At 39.6% G+C, this 26,739-nt stretch overlaps 1 protein-coding gene across 1 annotated transcript in view; it reads right to left on the bottom strand.

The window, feature by feature from the left end:
• The window catches only part of cep170bb (centrosomal protein 170Bb), a 30,650-nt gene that overhangs the window by 3,277 nt on the left and 634 nt on the right, over positions 1-26,739 (bottom strand). Inside the window, 16 exon segments of the mRNA XM_042746296.1 lie at positions 211-299; positions 478-609; positions 1,086-1,124; positions 1,426-1,585; positions 1,695-1,920; positions 2,079-3,770; positions 3,885-4,011; positions 4,144-4,320; positions 10,855-11,980; positions 12,631-13,135; positions 13,233-13,349; positions 14,420-14,534; positions 14,640-14,698; positions 14,833-14,911; positions 15,286-15,384; positions 25,546-25,680. Coding sequence (XP_042602230.1) covers positions 211-299; positions 478-609; positions 1,086-1,124; positions 1,426-1,585; positions 1,695-1,920; positions 2,079-3,770; positions 3,885-4,011; positions 4,144-4,320; positions 10,855-11,980; positions 12,631-13,135; positions 13,233-13,349; positions 14,420-14,534; positions 14,640-14,698; positions 14,833-14,911; positions 15,286-15,384; positions 25,546-25,650 — 4,847 coding nt within the window. The 5' untranslated portion in view covers positions 25,651-25,680.

The raw sequence follows: 26,739 nt of genomic DNA, 5'->3' as shown, positions 1-26,739 counted from the left end.
GGTACATTTTCCCACAATATCTCTATTGTGGGAAAATGGACCAAAATTACTGATGACTCATCCTGGACTGCACCAAGTTTGTTATATTCTCTAGTATAAGACCCTCCATTCTCCATGTAACTACAGCCTAATGACCATTAAAAAAAGAACAATCCCTTCATGATGTCCCACCCAAAGTTTGTTTTTAAATGTGAAATTTTTTCTTCATACTTCATTTTCTCTGCTAGTTGCTCCGTGTTCTCTCTGATAGCCTGGGAGAGCTGGGACACTGGGTTTAACATAAGATTGTCCAAAATTACCTGCGATTAAAAAATAAAATAAAATCAAAGATTAAAATTAGAAATTATGTAATTGCATTTTTTTCTATTCAGTTTCTGACAGGCACTGCCACTGGCTATGCAGGCTATTACACCCTGAGAAAATAACTAATGAATTAGTTTATTAGTGTAATGAGCAAAGGATTTGACCAAATTTGACCTCTTCACGGTTCCAGGGACGCCGTCTGGAACTGTCATGGTCGTTCATATTTGAGTCCTGGTCTATTGGACTAGTTGAGCCTGGAGGAACCTTTTGATAGTTCAGACTTGCCTCAGGTATATGCTGTACCAGCTGCAGATTAATCAGGGATGGGAAAGCACCAGTAAGAACATGTGGACATGACAATGGCAGGTTAAATTTGATGTTAATAGACAAATATCTCTGAGGTCGGATTACAATGGAGGCTTCCAGGAGTAAATCTCTGGGAAGATATCTGTGTGATCATGCTAATTCAATGGTGAATAGAAAAGGGTTCTATGTTCACAGTCAGCACAACAACTTTGATCCTAGTTTCTTCAAGATACATTTGGAAAAAAAATTTAATGTGAACATAACCTGTTTTGTGAACATACAGCCTTAGGAGTGAATTTGGAAGTGAGTTTCCATGCATTAGGGAATTCCCTCATAAATAAAAAAGGCAGAAATTTAATTAAAAGGTTTGTTTGTAGGTCGTTGGTTGGTTGTTTGTTTGTTCATTAATGGTTGACAGAGAAGGTTATTTAAATTAATTTTGGACACCACTTGGTAATGAGTGATGAATTCAGCACCTGAGGTAACAGGAACCTCTGTAATGATGCATATGGTCTCTGCACAAAAGAGAAAATATACAACAAAATGTATGCAAGATTAAACAAAACATTTACCTTGGTCTTAGTCTTTTTTGGGTAACAATATAATTGTCATAAGGTGTACCATGGTATAGCAATCCAAGACTCCAAACCAAACAGGCTTGCTTACCTACATGTTATCTACATTTTATCCTCTTTGTGCTAATAAGGAAAATATAAAGATTTGCTGCATGTTCTGCTTTATATTAAAAAAGTAATGGAATGGGTCAATGTATATGATGAGATGTCATTTAACCAAGCAAGCAAACTTTAGGTGCACCTCCTCTCTAGTCGAGATAGTGGATGCTGGGGTATTGGGCATGGAGCCTGGGGAAGTGGTAGCTCCCATGCCTGATGACGTCTGGGAGTCACCATCCCCTGCAACATCATGGATTTCACGTGCGAGGATGGCCAGATCTTTGGCCAGATCTTGACTCAGCCTAAAGCAAGTAAGTATATATGTAAAATGAAAAAATAAAAAATGAATTACTCACAAACTAGCTAATCCATTAGCATATCACACCACCACATCAACAAAAGTTAAATAACCTGGCGATTTCTGCACTATGAGTAGACCAGTTCTGGAAGTGTTCATTCTGAGTTTCGTCCTCTTCCGTTTCCAAAGAGCCACATTTTAGCCTCATTTGAATGGTCTTCTGTGGTGTCTGTGTCTGAGTTGAAGCTGAGGCATGAGAGTGTTTATGTTTGGAATTGGTTTCAAACTCCTCCTCTGAGGTAGAGGAATAATCTGAATCCTTTTGTCTACGGTGGGAACCTCAAATTACAAACAAAAAAGGGAAATTATCATTTCTAAACAAAACATCAAATTACAATATTGTCAATGATATCAAAAAATGTAATGTTATTCAATTCTAGTGAACTGGCCTAGAGGAATTGTAGGTATAGAACATCTCTGAGATTTAAGATACTCACCAGTTGTGCTACTGTGTTTAACTTGGTTAGAACGGGTACGAGTGGTGGAGTGCTTCCCTGCTGATGTGGCCCCTTTGCTGGTAGCCTGCCTCACCTCACTTGAAGCCCCTTTCCTCACACTGCTATTTGCTTCTGTAGGACGGTTAGAAATGCCATGCTTGCTTGAGGTAGACTCATTGTCACTTGGAACAGTGAAGGATCTAGTGCGTTTCCGAGGCATGGCAAGAATGTCCAGTCTTGACAGCTTCTTTCCCTCAGCAGGAGTCTTACTATGGTCGGAGCTCTGAGATGCACGGTCTGTCTCCGCACCCTCATTGTCGGAGGCCTCACCCAGTCGAGCTCGGCGGAGCATGGAGGCACGGGTTGGTCTTGGGGCTGAAAGGCTATTGGACCGGGTCAGCACCTGCTGGCCTCCTTTGGTCATCTTATTAGGGTCCTCTTTCTGCAGGGGTGCAGTAAGCTTTTTGCGGATGTTGGGTTGTGAACTTGACTCATGGTCAGAAGCCGCAGCTTCATGCCACAGCTGTTGACCATGCTGATTATCCGAAAGGTCTAAAGAACCACGGTTACCAGCACTACGACGAAGCTGTAGCCGACGACTTAGTTCAGCTTTACTGGTATTATCAGCAGGGGCATGATTTCTACGTTTTTCTGATAGTCGTTCACGAGCTGTAGGTTGTCGTGCTTTGTCTTGTAAACCAGAAGATGACTTCTCTTTACGCATATAACCTGCAGATGTGTGCTTCTTATTTGCACTGGCAGGAGCATTTTTATTGCTGACTATGCTTACAGTACTGGCGGTATCAACATCTGAATCACCAGAAAGGGAGTCCTCTTGTGCAGGACAGCTTCCTTTTTTTGATCGTTGACTAGATTCAGGTAACTTTTCTTCTGGTGATGTCAAAGATTTCTCTGCTTCCTTAGGATAGGGAAATGTATCTCGAACAGCTTCCTCAGTATCCAAGTTTCTCAAAGCAGGATGACTAGAGATATGTGGCAGTTTCTTGACTTGAATGTTATCACTTGGCCTATCTTTCGTAAAACTCTCTTGTCGAACAAATGACATTGCGGTCTCTTTGGTGGGCACCACATCCCTGTTATGCGTCTGAAGATTTGGGGCTGATGAGTTAGGCTTCACTGGACGCCTAGACTCATGGCCACTCAAATGTCGTATCAAGACAGTTGTTGGAGGTATCTTAGGAGAGGAGTCTCTCTCTGGCTGTGAAAGAACTGGACTTTTGGACACATCTGACTTGCATGAACCATCCTCAGAACCTATATAAAATGAGGTGGGTTTAGGAGTGGGTGTTGGCAACTCTCTTAACCCTCTGGAATGGTTAATGTTTTCAGAGGGGGAATGTATTATAGTTCCTCTCTTTCCTTGGCTCCTTCCACTCCTATCAAGGATAGAGCTGTCGTCTGAACGGCTAGTGTCACTCAGACTGTCTGGGTCCACATCATCTTGGACACATAGCCTCTGAGTGCAGTCCTGCTGCTGTGGTGCTCGGGAACCTTTCTCTGGTGGCTCATGGTCCATGTTTGATTCATGCCGAATCAAGATACTGGGGGTTGTGTTCTCCAGTTTTTCTCCTGGTGGAACCTGAGGAAGTAGTCGCCTGGTCCTGGAAACTTGACTGCACTCTGACTCCAAGAAATCCAAACTTTGACTTATCGTTGATGTCACACTGTCATCAAAAATGATAAGAGTGGAAATAGTTATGAATTTGTTGGCCTATACATAAAATCGAAAATTGTATCGAAACACTCAATTGCTCAAACATCACTAGTGGTTTTCAATGAATATACCTCTGTCTGCAGGTCCACTTTGGGGTGGAATTCCCATAGATCCCATAGTAGCCCCAGGATCACTGTAAGTGTCTGCTAGGCTGGCCCAGCGTGAAACCCATTTAGGCCCTCCTACCTCAGGATGTGCCTAAATCAAAAAGAGTAACAACTAACAATCATAATTACTCATCAATTGTTCACTAATTACTAACATAGTCGGGCACAGTATTTCAGTAATGAAGGAGGGCAGTGCTGTCTGAGCTATATGTAATTGCAATACCTGCAGTGAGATGACTTGGTCCCCACCATGGCCCTGTGATGATGTTGACATTACATCAGCTGCCATACCATGGCTATGACTCAAGAATAGTTGCTCATCTTTACCATCATCAATCACAGGCCTATAAACTCCAAATGTCTGACCACTGTATTCTGGTGCATCTAAAACACCAAACACCTGTGAAATATGAACAAATATAATTTACCAAGTTTCTCATGTTTCTCTGTCTTCCATTGTTTAGACCAAAGATGTCAAACAGGTGGTGCCAACCCAAATTCACACCCGCAGTTGAAACAGAAGTTGACATTTCGGACCACGCAAACAAACAGCACAAAGCTTTGAAAAATGCCACAGAACCACAGTTCCCTTTCATTGGTTTACTTCAATGCTGTGATGATGTCATTGCTATGGGAACATCTCTGGTGTGATGAATGTCTGAAGCCCTTCTACCATCACATCAATTCATTGGCCAAATAGTGCTTAAGATCGCCCTTCGCATTCATCAAATACGCTATATCAGCCAGTAGGAAATATATATACGTTGCCCATAGGAAAGCGTTCTTTTCGTTGTGTTCTCAGCTATTTTCATCAAGAGCAGTTTACTCCTCTTCAGCGACCCCGATGAGCTACAGGAGAGGTATCGAGCTGTGTGAGAGGTTCATTGCAGGAGGTGAGACTCACTACAGGTACGTGCTATTTTTGTGCTTTCAATATGCTCAGGTGGCGCTTAATGGCCTATCTGATTGTCAACACTGCAATAGCCTGTGGCTAAAGGTGTTGCACTCGAGGCTCGCAGCCTTTTCTAAGAAAGGAGGCCTAGTGTCTAACATTCTGTTTGTGCGGTTGCCAAGGAGCCGCACAAGACGGCCGCTTGGGGTGATGTGTGCGAGCCAGAGCTTATGGAGGGCGAGACAACGAAGTTTACTAATTTCCTCACACTCTCTCCAGGCCACATTCAAGTGCTTGAAGAGTGCTACATAGATCCGGTTGTCTTTATTAATGATGATTTGTGGCCTACCACCGAAGCTTGTGATTCAATTTCTTTCAGTTGTGGGCCGAATGATGAAGACGTGCTGTCTACAGCGGCCTCCGATTCAGAGGATATAGTTGGTGATTTGTGCAGTTCTCTCCCTCCAAGTGGACAGGAGAAATGTACTTCCCCATCTTACATTGAGCTGTTAGATGTTGTTACACATGCTGTAGACAAGCTGGGGTTAGATTGGAACAGTGAGCCGGTGCAAAGTCAGGCCCAGTCGAAACTGGCCGACCAATTTTTAACCAGCTGCACTCCATCCCAGCCCCATAGGCCTCTCCCTTTGGATGCCCCCCATTTCTAATAACGGTCTGTTCGGGGATTTGGTTACTACCATCGTGGGGAACTTTTGTGCAGCCAAACAGCAGTCTGCTGCCTTTCATCAGCTCATCCCGCGCAGGTCCAGGAAGGCTGAGCATCAACCACCACTGGTTCGTTCATGCTCATCCTCTTTACAGCGTCCTCGCGAGGTACAGTGATGTGAACCTTCACCTATGGTACCCCCTCATAAGGATTGGGGTCCTAGGTCTTGCCCACCGGGTCGTCCACACCAACGCAAACGGACAGACCTGAGTTTGACGGCCAAAGCCCCTTGTTCTCAGGCTCCTAGTAGTAGTTCCTGATTCCCCCGCTCGTCTTCGAGGCCAGGCCCTCCTTTGGAGAGTTTGGATAAACCGCACAAGCACAAAAGAGTGTGTTGCTGCCATGTCAGCAAACAACCTTTTTGTGGGTGGACTTGGATTCTCGCATGATGCGGGAACGTTTGTCCCCTGCATGTGTGCAGTCATTACAAACCTGTCTGAGTCAACCTCATTGTCATCCGCTCCGCAGAATTACGGTAACACAAAGGGGGTTCTATGCTCTGAATCCATGGATGATACCCCATTTACTTCAGAAGGGGGTCCAGCTGGGGTCATTCCTTTATGGGCTGGGGGGTGGCCCATCAATTACGGCCAGTTTGTAGCGTTTAGACAGAGCTACATCGCAGTTGGCACATAAATCGTTTGGAGCTAATGGCAGTCTTATTGGTCTCAAACAGTTTTTACCTAAGTTGAAGGGTTGCCACATTCTAGTCAGGATGGACAACACGGCTGTTGTTCTAAGGAGGGTTACGTTCCCGCCCCCTCTGCAGGCTGGTGAGACGTGTTCTCATTTAGGCTCAGACCAAGTTCATGTCGGTCAGGGCAGCCCATGTCCCAGTTCACCTGAACTCAGGGGTGGACTTGTTCTCGAGACAGAGTCTAGAGGCCGGGGAATGGAAACTGCACCCCCTTGTTGTAAGACTCATATGGCAGAGGTTCGGCCGAGCGGAAGTGGACTTGTTTGCCTCGAGCATGACTACGCATTGCCTGCTCTGGTTTTCCCTGTCTCCTCCGTCACCTCTGAGTCTGGATGATCTGGCCCATGAGTAGCCCAGGACCTGTCTGTATGCTTTACCTCTGATCTGGCTGCTGCCAGTGGTTCTGTTCAGAGTACGGTTGGACAGAGTGGAATGTTTGCTGTTGGTGCCCCCGTTGTGGCCCACTCAGACGTGGTTTTCAGACCCGGTCAGTCTGCTAGTCGGCTTTCCCTGGGAGGTTCCCCTCAGACACGACCTGCTGATGCAATTACCGACACCATTACTAATTTTAGGGCTCCCTCCATGAGACACTTGTATGCCCTTAAGTGGAGACATTTCACCTCTTGCCTTCTCGGGACTTATCTATTGTTTTGGAAGGACTGGCAGGCCATCCATTTGAGCCGTTGGAATATGTGTCAGAGACACTGTTGACACTTAAAACGGTTCTTCTGGTGGCGTTATCCTCCCTGAAGAGAGTAGGGATCTGCAGGCTCTTTCCATCTGCCCTTAGTGTATTGACTTTGCCCCGGGGCTGGTTAAAGTCTTACTGTGACCCAGGCCAAATTATGTTGCTACGGTCGCTTTGACTCTGTTTCGCTTTCAGCAAGTGGTCTTAGATGCTTTCTCCCCTGTTGAGGCAGGGTCAGATAGTCTGAGTCTCTGCCTGGTGAGGGCATTGAAGGTCTCTGTGGACCGCACAGCCCAGTGGTGTGGATCGGACCAATTGTTTGTGTGTTTTGGTGGTAAGAGCAGAGGGTCTTTTGTCACCAAACAGAATGTCACACTGGATAGTAGATGGCTATCTCTCTGGCCTGTGAGGCTTGACTTCGCCTCTAGGGGTGCATGCTCATTCTAAAAGAGCAGTAGTTTTTTCTCAGGCTTTCTTTAAAGGGTCTTCGATGGATGATATCTGTGCTGCGGCAGGTTGGTCTTCTCCTAGCACCTTCATCAAGTTCTACAGTATGGACGTGAGGATGGCTCCAGGCTCCCACATTTTATCCGCTTTCCCTGGTCTTCCAGCTAGCTGAGGTACGTAAGGCGTTATGGTGTAGCGTTCCCATAGCAATGATGTCATTCCAGCATTGACATGAACCTATTAAGGTGAACATCTAGGTTACGTATGTAACCTTGGTTCCCTGAACAGGGAACAAGATGCTGCGTTGCTGGCAATAGTGCTTCCTTTGTCATGTGGAAATTTGATGAAATAGTGTGCAGCACGCTGATATAGCATACAAACCCGATTCCAAAAAAGTTGGGACACTGTACAAAATGTGAGTAAAAAAGGAATGGAATCATTTACAAATCTCATAAACTTATATTTTATTCACAATAGAATATAGATAACATATCAAATGTTGAAAGTGAGACATTTTGAAATGTCATGCCAGATATTGGCTCATTTTGGATTTCATGAGAGCTACACGTTCCAAAAAAGTTGGGACAGGTAGCAATAAGAGGCCGGAAAAGTTAAATGTAAATATAAGGAACAGCTGGAGGACCATTTTGCAACTTATTAGGTCAATTGGCAACATGATTGGGTATAAAAAAGAGCCTCTCAGAGTGTCAGTGTCTCTCAGGAGTCAAGATGGGCAGAGGATCACCAATTCCCCCAATGCTGCAGCGAAAAATAGTGGAGCAATATCAGAAAGGAGTTTCTCAGAGAAAAATTTGTTTTTATCAGAAAAGTTTGAAGTTATCATCATTTACAGTGCATAATATCATCCAAAGATTCAGAGAATCTGGAACAATCTCTGTGCATAAGGGTCAAGGCCGGAAAACCACACTGGATGCCTGTGATCTTCGGGCCCTTAGATGGCACTGCATCACCTACAGGAATGCTACTGTAATGGAAATGGAAAACTGTTCTGTGGTCGGACGAATCAAAATTTGATGTTCTTTTTGGAAAACTGGGACGCCATGTCATCCGGACTAAAGAGGACAATGACAACCCAAGTTGTTATCAGCGCTCAGTTCAGAAGCCTGCATCTCTGATGATATGGGGTTGCATGAGTGCGTGTGACATGGGCAGCTTACACATCTGGAAAGGCACCATCAATGCTGAAAGGTATATCCAAGTTCTAGAACAACATATGCTCCCATCCAGACGTTGTCTCTTTCAGGGAAGACCATGCATTTTCCAACATGACAATGCCAGACCACATACTGCATCACTTACAACATCATGGCTGCGTAGAAGAAGGATCCGGGTACTGAAATGGCCAGCCTGCAGTCTGGATCTTTCACCCATAGAAAACATTTGGGTCATCATAAAGAGGAAGATGCGACAAAGAAGACCTAAGACAGTTGAGCAACTAGAAGCCTGTATTAGACAAGAATGGGACAACATTCCTATTCCTAAAATTGAGCAACTTGTCTCCTCAGTCCCCAGACGTTTGCAGACTGTTATAAAAAGAAGAGGGGATGCCACACAGTGGTAAACATGGCCTTGTCCCAACTTTTTTTAGATGTCTTGATGCCATGAAATTTAAAATCAACTTATTTTTCCCTAAAAAGAATACATTTTTCTCAGTTTAAACATTTGATATGGCATCTATGTTGTATTCTGAATAAAATATTGAAATTTGAAACTTTCACATCATTGCATTCTGTTTTTATTCTCAATTTGTACAGTGTCCAAACTTTTTTGGAACTGGATTTGTCCATGATGTATGCGAAGGGCGGTGCTAAGCGCTATTTGGCCAATGAATTGGAGTAATGGTATAAGGGCTTCAGATATTCATTACACCGGAGATGTTCCCATAGCGATGACGTCATTGCAGCATCTCATTCCCTATTCAGGGAACCAAGGTTACATACGTAACCAGACTTATGTGCCCTCTAGAAGCTTGCGTTCTGAAAGTGAACGTCGATTGATTGTGCCATCCCAAAGAAGCACAAAATCACTTTTACAGACTTTTAAATTAAATGTTCCCTCCTGGTGGAATGACCTGCCCAACTCAATCCTAGCAGCTGAGTCCTAAGCCATTTTCAAGAATCAGCTAAAAACACATCTCTTCCATCTTCTAACTCTAACTGTAGCACTCTCTATTCTAATTCTATTCTCAAAAAAAAAAAAAAAAAAACACTTGTCCCTTTTGGACTTGCACTCTATTCATTTGCTGATTGTTTTCTTTATATATATATATATATATATATATATATATATATATATATATAAACCAAAAACTAACACTACACTAACACTACTGTAGCTTTCTAATCTTTTTGTATTCTAACTGTTTTCTTTTCATTTATTAGACAATTAACAAAAGCAAAAAAGACCTCTAACACTAGCTTGATATATTATTTTTCTATATTTTCTTTTTATTATTTTCTTTGTTTTCTTTTTATTATATTATTTAAAAAACCTTTGCTACATGTACTGCGTTAAGCTAACTGAGACTTGTTATAACACTTGTATATCATTGCTCTTTTGTTGATTTTGATTGCTTCCATTGTCATCATTTGTAAGTCGCTTTGGATAAAAGCATCTGCTAAATGACTAAATGTAAATGTAAATGTAACCGAGACGTTTTCCACTCCTCAACTTTGCTTACTTATTCTATCTGTATAGTAAACCGGGATAGGAGAAAGTAGCTTAACATCTACAAATTACACCTGCTTTATCATTGTAAAAGTGCCCCTATTATGGGTAATGAAAGGTTCATATTTTGGTTTTGGGAGTCCCCAATAACAGTTTGACAGTTAGTCTTATATTGTCTTATAATATGCATTTATTTTTACCTTACTTGCTCAACAACTCCTAAACGATTTGCTCAACGATTCATTTTTCCAAACCCCTCCTATGTGTGATGCTAATCTGCAGTTATTGGTCCGATTGGTCTCATTTCTGTTGCCTGTAATGCCTGATAAAGCAGCGTTTGTGAGTGCAGTGCTGCTTTGTGTACAGATTTTCGGGGGAAACCACTATTTTTACCGTTCCAAAACCGGCACCTTGTGACAAAGAATGAATTTGCATTTTCATTCAGACCAAGGCGAAAAGACCAGCAAGTGGGCGGGCAATATGCCAATGTTTCATGTTGATGTCAAAATGAAACAGCTTGGGATTTGTTTTAAAACTTACTCCTTTCAAAGATTCAGAGTCTACACTTTCTTTTGAGAGACAATAACTTACACAGTGCACTTTCAGATTTAAAACCTTGCAGGATGTTATCATTCACTTAGAGCTGTGTTACACACTGCATGGTAATTTTCAAAAATCCATAATAGGGGCACTTTAAAGTCAATCACTGACTACTTTGAATTTTGACTCTGGTATACACAAGTGGTATACAGTGTCTATCTTTTCTTAAGAAAAAAGAAAAAAAGGAGTTGTCACCTGATCAATCATACTTCTAGCTTCCTCCACTTCCTTATCTTGTGACTCTGTCTCAATTGTGTAGGTACCAGCATCACTCAGACTGTCCTCCTCCTCAGTTCGTGTCACCCTTGAGCCCTTAGTTTCAACACCACTAACTAACAGTGGTGAAAACGGTGGCACAGGTGACCCAGCTGAGCGGGTTGGGGAGCCACTAGAAACTGTGCACCTTCCTGGGGTTTGGGAAGGGACGGAGACAGGCGAGGTTGCTGGAAGAAGAGACTGGGATAATGCAGGTAGTTGGGATGGAGAAGATGGGTATGATACAGATGAGGGTCCAGGTGGCTCTGCTGGGGAGGGTAGGAGCGTGTGTGATGGGGACATCATCACAGGTGGGGCAGACATGGGAGGTGGGAAAGTCTTTCCCGTGTCCTTAAAGAACTCTGCAGTAAATTCCTGAGCTAGTTTGGACTTCTTGCCGACACTCCCAAAAGGCTTAATGGTGATAGCTGTTGAAGAGCGCGACGAGGTCCCTAATAAAGATGTGCTGGTCCCACTGTCTTCTGTCTTATCTCTCTTCAGTGAGCTTGATCGCTGTGAACCTCCATGGCTTGAACCTTTCAGTGGAACAGTCATTTGCTGTGTTGGAGGAACATGCCCGTGCACAGAGGCGGGCCTTTCCCCATGAGCCAGACCTTTCCGTCTCTCTAGTTTGGCCTTCAATGCAGAGTAGGAGTCAGCATGCACAGAGTTGTGGGTAAAGGACTGTGACCGCTTCTTTCTGGGATTATCATCAAAGAACTCAATAATGAAGGCCTGCTGGGTGTGAGGCTCAGGGTGAATGGACTTGACCTCTGTCTGGGGAGGAGAAGAGGCTTCTTGAACAGGATGAACTTCGCATTCATCAAGTTCTCCTTGATGGTGTTTGTGTGGAGAGACTGAGTGGGGATGATGAAACTTTTGCACTAAAACAGACTCTTGGGACAGAACTGATTCGGATGGTTCAGATTTCTTTGATTGAGCTGACTGGTGTGACTGTACTGATGATTGTGATTGCATGGAATGATGTGACTTGCTGCGTTGTCCTTTCATTACAGGGTCTTCTGAATCACTCTGGGTTCCATCGTCATGATGGTGTCCTATTAGGTTTATAGATATAATTTAAATTATGGCTGTCATTCTGATGCATTGATTTGAAGTAAATGATAATAAAGAGAATAATGTGATAAAAAGTCATGCAAATAATCATGCTTTGTAGCCTGTATTTAAATTCTGTAATAAGGAATTCTGCTAAAAGCAGGACACAACACCGGGAATACAATTGAATAGTAGATTTGTTCATTATTTTCTGAAGTTTGCAGCTAGCCTGCATCACTAAAGTCTGGAATACACTACACAACTTTTAAAATCTGAACAGATTTTTTAAACACTAGACATCATACACTTACTGACTTTGTACATAGAGACAGAGGAAAACTGGCCATCATACACAACACGACTGAGGATGATACACTAGCAGACTTTGAAGTTGTGTGTTCTGAAATCGGCTGAAAATATCAAAAATGTTTGATACCCTCCAACTGGGAATCTGTCAACTCAAATCTGCAGACTGGCTTTGACTTTCACCAACTAGCGTCAACTTCTCCAGACTGTAAATCAGGTAGTGTGTTCTATGTTTAGGCTTCAATGTTTGCTAACCTAAGGAGGCAACGTAACCATATTGAAAATTATGCATTAATCTGAGTCTTACAGAAAGTGCATTTTTAATGTTTAGGATGAGTTGTTTCCTTTTACTTTGAGAGAATGTGTATGGATAGGTAAGTCTTTGTTATTTCTACATCCTCACAAGGAGGACGCCTGAAATCATACATGACATCACTCTGCACAAGCCAATCTGCCACCTTGCTCGAAGCTGATAGAACCTCTGTGGGTGTGGCTACCTGAGAATTACTGGGCTGCTGCTGCTGTTTGCTACGCTGACGAGAGGAAAACTTGGTCACATGATCCTTGATTTTAATTTTGCCTGGTAAGCAGTCGTCAAACTCTATAGTAAAAGAAGCGTGACTCTGGACAACTGGAGGTGTAGAAATTAGAGGAATATTGGTGTCTTTGGTTGGGATATCAATTAAATCTGTAGCTGGGGACTTGGGTTGTATATGGAACTCTTTTGTTGGAATTTCAAAATAACTGGGCTCTCTGTGGTACGGATAGGTTGACTTGACCTGGCTGTCACGGATCTCATGAACATGGATGTTAGATTTTTAACTTAGTTGTCGGGGTGTCGGGGCCTCCTTTGTGATGTCTGTCAAGAGACACCCACACCAAACTGTAAATATGGTAAGACAAATATCCATATCAATAAAACACAAAAGTTGCCAAAAGTGAAGACAAGTGCTTACCTGAATGACTCTCACCTGACCTTCGTCCTTCATTTTGTGCTTCCCTGTTCCCAGAGTCCTCCTCACCCCACCAAGATGGCTGGCCATACAGTGGTGTTGGCCTGGGTACAGGTGACTCTGAAGAGGAACAATTACACAAGTAAAACTCAGAAAGAGAGGGGGTATAATGGATAAAGTGAGATGAAAAGCTGGTTACCATGCTAAGCACAATTTATTTAACAAGCAATTCCTGAAGTATCCAGAATTCCTGAATATCCAGTATACTGGATGAATTTGCATTATAGGTTTTCCATATTATCAATCAAGTTTTATGACTAGTGTTCAAAATACCAGATGAGAAATAGTTTTTTTTTTTTTTGGAAATATATTTCTACCTGAAACAAATTTTTATTGAGAAAATCTAATGTCTATTATAGTTAATTAGAATTTTTTGCTCAAGTATCTTTATTACACACGTTAACATTACAATAGAACAAACAACTACCACGTGCAAGCTTATCTAGGAATTAAATACATCACATTACATGTTGTCCATTAATACTAAATTATTCATTTAGAATTATTAAATTATTATTTAATTATAATTATAATATTAACTAATATATTTGTTTATCTATTATTATTATTATAATTATTAGAATTATTATTATTATTACTTCAATATTTCATCCAAACAGTAAAAACCCCTCATGCCTTTCTTCCATTTATATTTTTTCCCAAATTATTATTTTTTTATAATTGTAACTGATAATAAAACGTGTAGGTTAATGTATATAAAAATATGACGTGTAGGAATATATTCACTAGTGATTTCAGACTTTTAGACACCACTCTATGCACCTGGATTTAATGAGCTTTTCAGCATTTGACTTTACAGGATGCAAGGTGCATGAGCCATGTGGTGCAGACTGCTCATTGATTGACATGTCAGTGCATTCACAGCATCTGGACTAAGGCACAAGGATTATCTTTAGTATCTGTCAAAAGCTCCAAAAGCTCAACTGGGAGGGGTTTACAAATAAACCAGGCCACTGTACTGCAGCCTTACAGATAAGCAGAGATTAACAAAGGCTGTGCTAACAGATAGAATGTTATTGTCAGATATCCATGTTACAAAGCATTTTGTTTTATCACTCTCTCACCTCTATCTTTTTCTCCTTACTTTGGTCATACTTGATCACTCTCACCTGTGAGACTCTTGCGTTCCGAGCGCTCTAATTTGGACTTTTCCTCCTGCAGGTTCTGTTGCTTGCTTTCTGTAGATTTTATGCCCATTTGCAGCTGACTGGTGTACTTCTCATGCTGACACAGCAGGAGTAAGTCAACCAAAAAGAAGAAATTTATAAATATATATTACATAGAACAGAAAATAGACACATATGCACACACAAACAGATAAAACCATACCTTGAGGGCCTCTTCAGGGACTTTATGTTGACTCCTTTCAAGAATATACACATGTGAATGTGCTCTTAACGTTAAGTCAATATATTACTATTTAATTGTATATAATCTTTAATGTATACAACTCTACAAACAAGATCTTAAGCAAGAACTCAAGGCCAAAAAAGCTATAACAGCTAACAAGGAAAAAGGATATCATATCCAAAACGAACAATGTCCGACAGCTTGAGGGTTATGTATGTTTGGTCTGGAATTCTCAAGTCATTCACAAAGGTCTGAAAAAGAAAAGAAGAAAAACAAATAAAAATGTAAATGTGCTTGAGAAACAGGAATGCCAGCGTTATTATGCTTTTATCCAAAACAGAAAATGAGAACATGTTCCTTAGAAATGAGGATCATCACAAGAAATCTGTCAAGAGTTAACAACATTCAGAGTACAGAATCTACTTCTGTTTCACAGAAGAAAGAAATGCATAGTTTCAAAACAATTTGAGGTGATATGAGTGATGACAGAATTTTCGAGTGACCTACCCCTTTAAGAAAGCTTCCGATCCTAACTATAAAACATTTGTTACTGGAACTTGTTCTGATACAAGGGTTAATTGATCATATCTGTACTACTTTCAGTCACATTTGCTATGTTGCTTACCCCATTTAAACTTCCAAGATCCTTGACAAGGTGCTCATCTGTGGCAGGGTTATAGTTGATAACAGTTTGTTGTTTTTGTTGTTTATCCACACTACGAGACTAAAGGAAGGATAAAGGTGTTAAAATCATGTTTATTGTTTGTTATTTTGCTTTTTCTTGAATGTAAATTAACTGGAAATTATAACGTTAGCATTGGTTGGATATTTACAGTTGTTCAACAAATCCCACATTTGTGCTTCATGAATCTTACCTGTGTGTGGCTTGCAAATACAGAGTGTAATAATTTGGCCACACAAGGGTACCACTAAAGTATCATTTAGAATAATAAAGTATTAATATGTTGTAAAATTAATATGTTGTAGTCATTTGTCTTTTTAGGTGAGTGTAAGAATGTCAGATTATTCCTTCCATTTTTTTAAATGTCTGAACTGACACAATGTGGTATGGAAAGTGCTGTAAGCTAAGTGCACCTACACTGTTTACATAGTTCCTTGCACTGCCTGATTAACAGAATCCTCAGCTTGTTCACTTGGTACCACATATAAACAAATTCTTAGGAGCAAAGCTCAACTAAATTTTAAGTAAATAGTGCATTAATATACCCACTAATTAATGGGAATGGTCATGTTAATTGACATCCATTATCCTGGCTACACTGTGGATGGTGCACTTCATGGGTCTGGATGGTGACAACTAGTGTGTGACCTGTGGGTTGTAAAGTTGTAGGAGGGCTGTACCACAGGTCCAATCAAACTATTCCTCCCTTTGGAAGGGTGTCTGCAAGGAAGATTGGCTGACCAGAACTGACAACAAACTGACAACAACCCTGACTATGATCTGCAATGCTTTACTTTAATTTCTTTACTTTAGCAAGTAAACCATATTTTATTTCTGCAAGTAAACTATACCCCTTTTTTCTGATGTCCACAGGGTTTGTCATGGTTATTCAAGATTATACCTCTGAGGGTTAGAGAGATTGACACAGAATTCTAGACTGGAGTGAGGTACACAAGATAAATCGAATAAACACTTCTTTGACTGAAGGTGAGTTCTCATAGAAATATAGGGACTTGGTTTCTGCTGACTCTGCAAGACCCTGTTCAGTTATGGAATACCCCCTTTCCCCTGGCTCTTGCCCACACTCAGTCTGTCATTGGAGTTTTCCCCTGGCTCTTGCCCACACTCAGTCTGTCATTGGAGTCATGCTTCTACAACTTAAGGTGCACTTTCCTGCTAAGTTGGGCCTCCTCTGCATCGGTTACTGTTGTTTAAGGGTGGTGTTCAGGTTCATGTTAATTTTTCAGTTGGTTAAGTTTAAGGTTCAAATTGAAGTGTCTAATTGTGGTGAGTATTTTGTGTTGTGAGGTTGTATTGAGAGGATGAATAATTTTGTTAAGGTTTTTTTTTAGGTTGAGTATTAAAATGTAATTTTCAATGGATAGTCTGGACCAATGTTCTTCTGTAAAGACTCAATTGGAACCAGAAGAAGTATTCTCTGCCGGGTCATCTGCAGGGTTAAATTTTTTATGCTACACATTACACATAAGTATTAGAAATTACAAGTACATAATAACAGTACTTCTGATATCATGCGAGCAATTAGTCCTCTCTAAGCTGCGCGCACGCGCGCAAGGGAGGCCGCGCAAAGAGTTTTCCACCGCTGCGAGCAGAGAAAATATGTGCCTGCGCCATAGCTAAACTGAGTTGGGAACGCTATTTGCCGAAAGCGCATGTGTTGCCCGACGCTGCGCGCGCGTCAAACCGCCTGTATTAGAGCGTGCCGCGAGAAGAATCGAGGTTCCTCGAACAGCCGATGAGGTTGGAAAACAGAACGGTAAAGCCAACTCAGGGAATGATACAGTCACACAGGTATTTTCATTTGGATCAGAGTTAAAACACGGTGAATGTGGTTACTAAGTTCATAGACGGGGATGTTTTTGTGCGACCACAAATGAGTTACAGATCTGTTGAAACCGAATTATTTTAATGGTGCGTAGCCTACGAAATAGCTCAATCGAGAGCCGACGCAAAACGCAATGACATGTGAAATAATCACCGTAACAATCATGTATTAAAGAAGATTGTGGCTTGATTAAGTGCTGGAAACAGCGGATGATGGGCACAGAACGGTAACAAAACTCAGAGACAGTTACAGTCAAACAGGTGTAGTGTGCAAACTGTACATCATAGGGATGTTTAGATAGCTATAGAAGAATCCCGTGACGTTCACGTATTTTTTTTTATATTTAACTTACAGATCTCAGTTTAAATGCTTCAGTTTCTATGTCTATTTTATTCTATTCTATTCTATTCTATTTCTATCAGTTTAATGCTTCAGTTTGTTTTTGATATTATATTGATGTAGGCCTATATTATTAACCTAATAAATAATTGACCTTGTTTTTTAATGGAGTCTCTGCTCCTAGAAAACCAATCAAGGATTGTATTATTTTATTCGAAAATACAGAAGAAAAAACAGTAATATTGTGAAAACACTTTATTGCAATTTCTAATATTGGTTTCCTGTTTTAATATACTTTAAAATATTAATTTATTCCCGTGGAGCAAAGCTAGGAATTTTAAGCATCATTATTCATACCAGCCTTCAGTGTCATATTATCCTTCAGAAATCATTCTAATATGCTTGATTTATTATCAGTGATGAATCTGTGCGGCTGTGCTTAATATTTGTACACTTTTTTTTTTTTTTTTTGGAACGTTTTACTTTTTTTCTTTGATTCTTAGATTACTCGTAAAAAGTTAAAAGAACAGCATTATTTCAAAAATAGAAGCTTTTCTAAAAAAGTGGGAAATTCTCTTTAATCCATTATCCACTTTTATCCATTTAACACATTAGCTCTTGCTAATAAAAGTATTTAATTTCTTTAAAAAAAGAAAAAAATTTGTAAAAATTCTTTGTGAACTAAACATTTAGTAGTGTTATATGTAACAAAATTCTATTTTGAATAAACACTGATTCCTTTTAAACTTTTAATTTATCAAAAGAATCCCGAAAATATAACAAGTCCAAAAAAAATATTATGCAGCAGAACTGTTTCCAATATGGATTATAAATCAGCATATTAGATGATTTGATTGTGAAGGATCATGTGACACCGAAGACTGGAGAAATGATGCTGAAAATTGCTTTGATCATAGGAATAAATTATATTTTAAAGTTTATAAAATAGAAAACTTTGTATTTTAAATTGCAATAATCAATTTCACAATATTATTTTGTGAAATAATATTTCAATAATTTTTATCAAATAGATACAGCCTTGATGAGCATAAGAAACTTATTTAATAAACGTTATTGATCCCAAAACTTTGAATGGCAGTTGTATGATATGTACCTATAATATATATATAATATATATATATATTTATAAATATATATATAATATAAATTTTTTTCTCAGGTAAATCTAAAATGTGTACATCATTATTTCACGGGTCAAATTAAATACAAATAGCACATTAAAGTTAAAAGTTACACACTTTTTTTTGTTGTGCACGCTGTACATGTCTGTTATAAAGAATGTTTTTGCACAGGTGGCCGAAAATGTCCCGCCCAATAGAGAAAAGTTTTGCGAAGCAGCAGAAAAAAAATTAGAGAAAGGGAACATTAGATGAGAGAACTTTCACTATTCTATGTACAGTAAATACTGTAGCACACATTGTGCACCATCACACTGTTGTTTCTGTTGTTATTGTTGTGTTGATTTGTGTTTAATTTATTCTTTAATGTATTCATATTTTTATAGAATGACTGTCTAGGGGAGGTAGTCAAAGTCTTTTGTCAGAAGTCTAAGAAACTACTATAGTATGGCAAATAAGGTCATTCAACAACAAGTGGCAATTTGGCAGAGGACACTGAATTTTTCTTTATTTCTTATAAGTAAAGTCAATGACAGTATACTGTATTGTGTGTTTATAGTCAATTATTTGGCATTTAAACTTTTCTAGTGCTTTTCATCTACTGCAAGATCTCTTTACAGTAGTTTAATGTAAACCTTTCTTAGAGTTTATTTTCAAATTTTACTATCTCTGCTCCCCTCTATTTATGTTGTATACTGTAATAGACATTGATTTGCAAAATGATTCCTGTTTCCCAAAAGAAGGTTTTTGCAGTTGTGTTTTGTATATATAATCTCAATAGTGTTCTCTAGGCAGTGAAGTACATCTATATTTAGTCACTAAGCAGACGCTTTTATCCAAAGTGACTTACAAATGAGGACAATGGAACATTATGAAAACAATCAAAATCGACAAAAGAGCAACGGTGTCACGGTATGAATGGGTAGCGAAGACTCAAGTGCAATAAATGCATTTATTAAACCAAAAATATAAAATAACAAAAAACACCCCAAGGGGAAAACCAGAAGGATAAATATAAACAGGGAAAAATACCGGGAACCGGCAGGAACAGGGTAACGTGTTCCCCTGAAAGAGTGAGACACATCAGCCCAGGACTGCAAACAAAGCAAATAAGTAGGGAACCAAATTACAAATGAATAAGGTAATGGCTGGAAGCAAATGAATCAATGAACAGATAACGAGAGGGGCAGGGTAACACCATAGACATGAGCACAAGGACTGTCAGAGCCCTGTCACCAAATTACCAAATATTCCAGATTGCTGTGACAGGACCCCGACAGTACCCCTCCCCAAAAGGGACGCCTCCTTGCATCCTTATGAGAGACACCGAACACCAGAAAACACATGCAAAACAACGAACAGATTGGAGAGAAAAAGAAAACAATGCAAACAGATGAAATACAAAACATTACACAGTGCAGCATAGGTAGGGGAGGGAGGGGGGAAACGAGTCAGAGACAGATCCGGGGGAAACAGGCCAGGGTAGAATGGTTGGGTTGAGCCAGGGAGGGTCAGGAGGCCCAGGAATCCTGGAAGATGACTGGGGGGAGCGGGAGGGGTGCACAAGGGGAGCTCCCACCTATATTGACCCCCGGGGGACAGCCCAGGGGGTTTCAGGATAAAAACTAAAAACATTTGTTTTAATGGCCACCTTGGCCAGGATCGGGCAGTCAGAGAGTTCAGGGATGGCCTCCATCTCGCGAACATAGTAAACGACCACCGCCACATCGGCTGTCTTGTGAGCAGGAAACACCACCTCTGGAGGGCCGTGAGTGGGCACCGTCGCCTTGGGTAGGGCCGTGAGTGGACACGGACACCTCGGGGAAACTGTCAGCAGGAACCGCCACCTCGGGATGATCCTGAGCAGGCACCGCCACCTCAGGAAGACTGTCAGTGGGAACCACCGCCTCGGAAGCCTTATGAGTGGGAACCGCCGCCTCGGGAGGGTCGTGAGCGGGCACCGCCGCCTCGGGGGAACTGTGAGCAGACACCACCACCTCAGGAAGATCCTGAACGGGCACCGCCACCTCAGGAGGATCGGGAGTGGGCACCGCCGCCTTGGGAGGATTGTGAGCAGGCACCACCGCCTCAGGAGGATTGTGAGTGTGCACCACCGCCTCGGGAGCGGGCACCGCCACCTCGGGAGGAACCTGAGTGGGCACTGCTGCCTCGGAAAGACTTTCAGCGGGAACCACCGCCTCGGGAGCCTTGTGAATGGGCACCGCCGCCTTGGGAAGACTGTAAGTGGGAATGAAAAGTTCTGGGCCCCTTTAACACAACAGGGTTAGGAGTGACTGGGATCGCCGACCAGGCAGAATGGCTGGCCAACTCCTCCATCTCCAACTCCCTTTGGGCGATCACGTGGTCCAATAGATCCCAGTATAACTACATCCTGAGACTGCCCAGCCCATTCCAGCTGATGGGTTTATCCAAGCCTGCCAGATAGAAACAATTCAGAGTTGCAGCAGTGAGCCCTAACCCTTGGGCTGTGTCGTGTACAAACCCAACGGACGGCCACTCTGTTAGCAGAGAGACACTTTCTCTAGGCCAAGGCTTGCTTGGAATGGTTGAGGTGCTGCTTCATGTCCGTAAAAATCCATCCTGCTGAGTCTTCTTGTGGCTGATGCATTCTGTCACAGTATGAATGGGTAGCGAAGACTCAAGTGCAATAAATGGATTTATTAAACCAAAAATGTAAAATAACAAAAACAGCAACAAAAACCACCCCAAAGGGGAAAACCAGAAGGATAAATATAAATGGGGAAAAATACCGGGAACCAGCAGGAACAGGATAAAGGCAGGCATACAAACAGTGTTAGACGCATCAGCCCAAGACAGCAAACAAAGGGAGCATAAGTAGGGAACCGAATTACAAATGAATAATAACACGGCTGGAAGCAAATGAATCAATGAACAGATAACGAGAGGAGCAGGGTAACACCATAGACATGAGCACAAGGACTGTCAGAGCCCTATCACCAATTTACCAAATAATCCAGATTGTTTTTTATTACTAAAATAATTGATTTTGACCTGGAAGTTTGAGGTTTGTACACGTTGGTTTGAAATTGTGTTTATAGTTATGAGGAAATGGTGAGTTGTTAAATTAATAATATGTTAGCAATCATAAAAAGAAAAACATTAAATGCTTCAGTCGTCTATTACGAACATACCTGACACAAGGTGCATAATTTTGACTGCAGAACAGTCTCCAGTCTTTAACACCTGCACACTTTCTTTGGCAGGTGCAAGGTATCTTTTACAGTAGATAAAAGTAATAAATAGTTTCTTTACTGTAACCTTACTGTTACATTACATCTCAATTGACCCTTTTTAAAAGACCCGCCCCCTTCGTTCGTTACTGTTGCTACTGTATGTCCGACAAGCCATGATGTAAATTTTGTCATTTTTTTTTTTTAAGAAATTCAAACAATAAATGCTATTTTGTGGCTCTTTAATGCGTCATGAAAGATTGTAGTAGTGCATCAGTTCATGCGGCATGTGAACCGATCATCCTCTTTACTGATTAAAGCATGAAATACAGTTGAATGAATATCTGAAGGTATCTTGTTTCAATTGCAGAAAGACATCAATATACATTTTTCAAGTTCAAGTCCACTGACATTAATCTACTCTCCTGTCTATTTTGTTTATCGGTCAAAAATGGCAGATTCTGCATTATGATTGGCCCGTCAGTCAAAGTCTCTGTGAAGGGTCAATTAAACCTCTTGTATCGGTTGGCTTAAAGTTCAAGATGAAATTGGAGGTTCATTACAATTGCACATCTTATCTAGGTCTTTAGAAGCTGTTTTGACGTGGTCCCACATTTAGGTGATTTTCATCCTTCTTCCAAAACTGCTCACTAGTCTTCCTAGACCAGCCACAGCACTTTACATTCTGCATGCATGGAAGTGGTCTCACTGTGATTTGAAATAATTTATTCACATCCAGCACATGAGCAATATCCAAAACCAACTGACGTAGGGTGGCCAAATGCGCCGTTCATACGGGACAAGACCCAGCCAGGATTTTAATATTGTCTAAAATATCCAGGTTTGGCTGTTTGCACTGTGCAGGTTGATCACTGTGACATTCATGAGAGCTATAGAGAGCAGAGCAGACGGCTCCGTATGCTTTCGAATCACTGTCGCGCCTACTTTGGTGTATATTTTGATCGGTGCGCAGTGACACTTCAATTCAAACGTGTGCGCATATTTGCATTGCTTTGATCGTTCCTTGTAGATCTCACCTTCTCACACACAGCCCCACGATTGGTCGATTATGTATAATACCTGCATGTTATTGGTCAAACTGCTTTGGATGTTTTAGGCAATATTAAAATCCTGGCCTGGACGTGTCCCATATGAACGGCGCATATGGCCACCCTAAACTGACAAGATTTAGCCAATTTAACAATTTAACAGCTCCTTTCATCTGGCCACTTTCAATAAAAACCCACAAACTAACATTTAATAATATAGCCTTTCTACTAATATAACACAGCCCATCTAATAATATAACATCTTATAATACATGACACATAGTGATTTGTTGAATTATAGCCTGGGAATAATGAGTGCAAATTTGGTTTGACCACTTGGCATGACCAAAAATGGCATCCACACAATTTGGTATGTTTCAGTGCATCATGACAAATCATACAACTGAAACTTGCAACACAAAGAGATGATAGATAGATAGATAGATAGATAGATAGATAGATAGATAGATAGATAGATAGATAGATAGATAGATAGATAGATAGATAGATAGATAGATAATAGTGACATTAACAATAAATACCATAATTCCATATTTCTACAGTGTTAATAACTGCATGGTAAATAGTAGTGCTGTGTGGTTTGAAATGTTTGTATTTACCATTTTGTAAACTTTACCTTGACACATCAATTTACATTATCGAAGCTATTTAATCTAATTTCAGCTATCTTAAGAGCTTATATTCACATATAACGCTATAAGTGTCGTGTTACGAATTCAAATGGATTAATAATATATTATCACTTTAATAGAGTGATAAATGCAGCAAGCTTGTCAGCGCTGTGGGGGTGACACCGCAAACTCCACTTTTCCTGTCCTGCACAGCCAATCACAGGCCACCTCTATCTTTGGGCCCTGGGGCTTCTGCCCCACCTAGCCCTTATATTAATCCAGCTCTGACCAACAGTACTTCAACATGACACAACACAAATTACTACAGCTGTAGTGATAGCTTTGTAAACAATTTTTTCTGTTTCTTACAGAAGATGATGTTCTTATTCAATATTCAACATTATTTTGTACTATTATATATATATATATATATATATATATGTATATGTATATGTATATGTATATATATACACTGTAAAAAAAAGTCTGTAGTTTTTACAAAATAATTTTGGCAGCTGTGGTTGCCAGAATACTTTTGTAAAAAATACAGAAAAAACTTTAAACACAATTACGGCCAAAAACTGTAAATTTTACAGTACACTGTAAAAAAAAGTCTGTAGTTTTTACAAAATAATTTTGGCAGCTGTGGTTGCCAGAATACTTTTGTAAAAAAATACAGAAAAACTGTAAACAAAATTACGGCCAAAAACTGTAAATTTTACAGTATGAAAAACTGTTATTTACAAACAAGAAAATTTGAATGTAAACCAGTAAATTCAACAACGCACACTGCTATTAAAATCTGTTTTGTACCTTTTAACATACTGACAACCACCATAATAATGCAGGTGGTAAAAGAGGAAAGCCACATGAAGAAGCGAAGTTCATCACAAGTAGCTTCGCCACAAGCAGAAGTTTATATTAATATATAGAAGGTGCACAAAGTCATTCATGCAAACACAAAACACCATCATGGTGACACACGATACTTAAACAATTCAAATAAACTTTCATTAAACAGCAGAAGATGTAACATAAAGCCCAAATGTACAACTGATAACAAAAAACTATTAAAAAACATGATTATTTAAACAAAATACTTTCAAATGTGGAGCGTCACACAGGGAATTCTGGGAATATCAGTTTACAGTGTTTGACTGTAAATTTATACATTGATTTGTTCTTTTTTTATTTCTAAAAACTGTAAAATTAACAGCATTTTACTGTAAAATTACATGAAATGTCTGGTTAGATCTTTTACAGTTTTTCCCTGTATATAGTACAGGAACTTACTGTTAACCTATTAACACTTTTTTTTTGTAGCGTTTTTACAAAATTGTACAGTTAAAATGACACTTATTTTTTACAGTGTACAATATGCTACAAACAAATAGCCTAAATTATAAAAAACAATATTATTATAATTGTAGCCATATTTTTATATATATAGATGGGCAAACTCTCAGGTTCACAATTATTTTTATTTTTTTTGTGGAAAAAAAATGTATTACCTCAATTTGCATCGTTTCATCAATCATGCTAAAAATTAGTCTACAGCATAAACTTGTAAAGTGACATACATACTTTATTTGTATTTTTAAAAACAACAGACTAAAACTTTAGTTTTTACAATATTTGTATGTCAAATTAAAACAAAATTGTTTTGTTATGAGTATTACAGTATTTCTCTGTTTTTGATACCAATAATTTGTAATTTTAACAAATAATTTTGATTACAATCACATATTGTTATTGTAAATATAACAAAATATTATGTTTAATAGTTTACAAAATTCCACTGTGAATTAAACAAAAAAAATATGTTTTGGGGTTTACAATACTTTTCTGTATGGATTTTACATAGTTTTTCTGTAAATTTCACGGTCATTTTTTACAGTGTATATATGTACAGCTCCTGGTGCATTAAGAAAAGTGGTTAAGACACACTTTTTTATATTTCAATGGAAGTGCAAATGAAAATCCTACCTGCAGCATTAGCTCGCAGTCCTCCCGGCCAACAAAGATCATTTCCCGTGGCAGACGGTGACGAGTACCAGAGCTGCTGACCAGGAACCATGATGTCACACTCATCTTTGTTTCTCAGAGAAACCCCTTTGCATCCTGTGACATAAAACATAAAAACATAACATGAAAAACAGTATGTTTGTTAAGGAGAAATTTTATTTAATACTTTTTATATCAGAGGTCAAGTCATTTATCATATTCAAGTAACCTCTAAAGTCATGTTAAACTAGCTTATTGTTAGCTTATGATGTCATATTATATAAGTATGCAATAAACACTAATAGGTTAAAAGATAGGACAGTTTTAATTCATTTTCATTTACCAGGAAATTTCATTTTGCTTATTGTGTTAATGTCCAATGTGTTATGTGACATAACACAATAACGACATATTTCACAATATTCCATTTTTTAACTGTTCATTATAACACAAAGGTTAAATTAAATGCAGTGCTATTATTAGCACAAAACCATTTATTTACACCCTTAATGACAATTCCTTTTAAACCCATACCCATAAGTGTTCTTGTTTTTACTGTATTTTGGTTTATGCAGATGTTCTTCACGAAATGGATGCTTAACCGTTGCATATTTGCTGACAATGTTAAACACGTTATTAGATAAGACAGCTGTCTAGACAGGTTATGTCGGAATAATATTTTTGAGAGGTAACAAAGGATTTTCCAGAAAATGCAGCTGTAATAAAAGATAGTTAGAGGGGGGGTAATTGAGATTTACATTGCAGATATATATATATAAATAATATAATATATATATATATAATATATATTATATAGATATATATATATATATATATATATATATATATATATCTGCAATGTATATATATATTATATGCCACAGACCTGTACAGACTAAGAAGCATAGCTGATAGATGAATTTGGGCAGAACACACTTTGGTATTACAGCAGGCCTGCACAAATAATTAATCTTTCATCTCTTCGTCTCTACAAAACCGTAGAATCAAGCATTCACGTCATTCACGCACATTGTTAGTGAACAATAGGATTTAGCATGCATGTATAGTATTGTGTGTTTTATGTCTGTCACATTTGCAATAAATCGGGCCTATGTCTGCTTCACACAATCATCATAATTGACTCAGAGCAGCAGTGAGCAGCAATGATTTGGTGAT

This window comes from Cyprinus carpio, chromosome B20 (assembly GCF_018340385.1).
Source record: "Cyprinus carpio isolate SPL01 chromosome B20, ASM1834038v1, whole genome shotgun sequence".
Lineage (NCBI taxonomy): Eukaryota > Metazoa > Chordata > Actinopteri > Cypriniformes > Cyprinidae > Cyprinus > Cyprinus carpio.
This window is presented reverse-complemented; position numbering and strand designations above follow the sequence as displayed.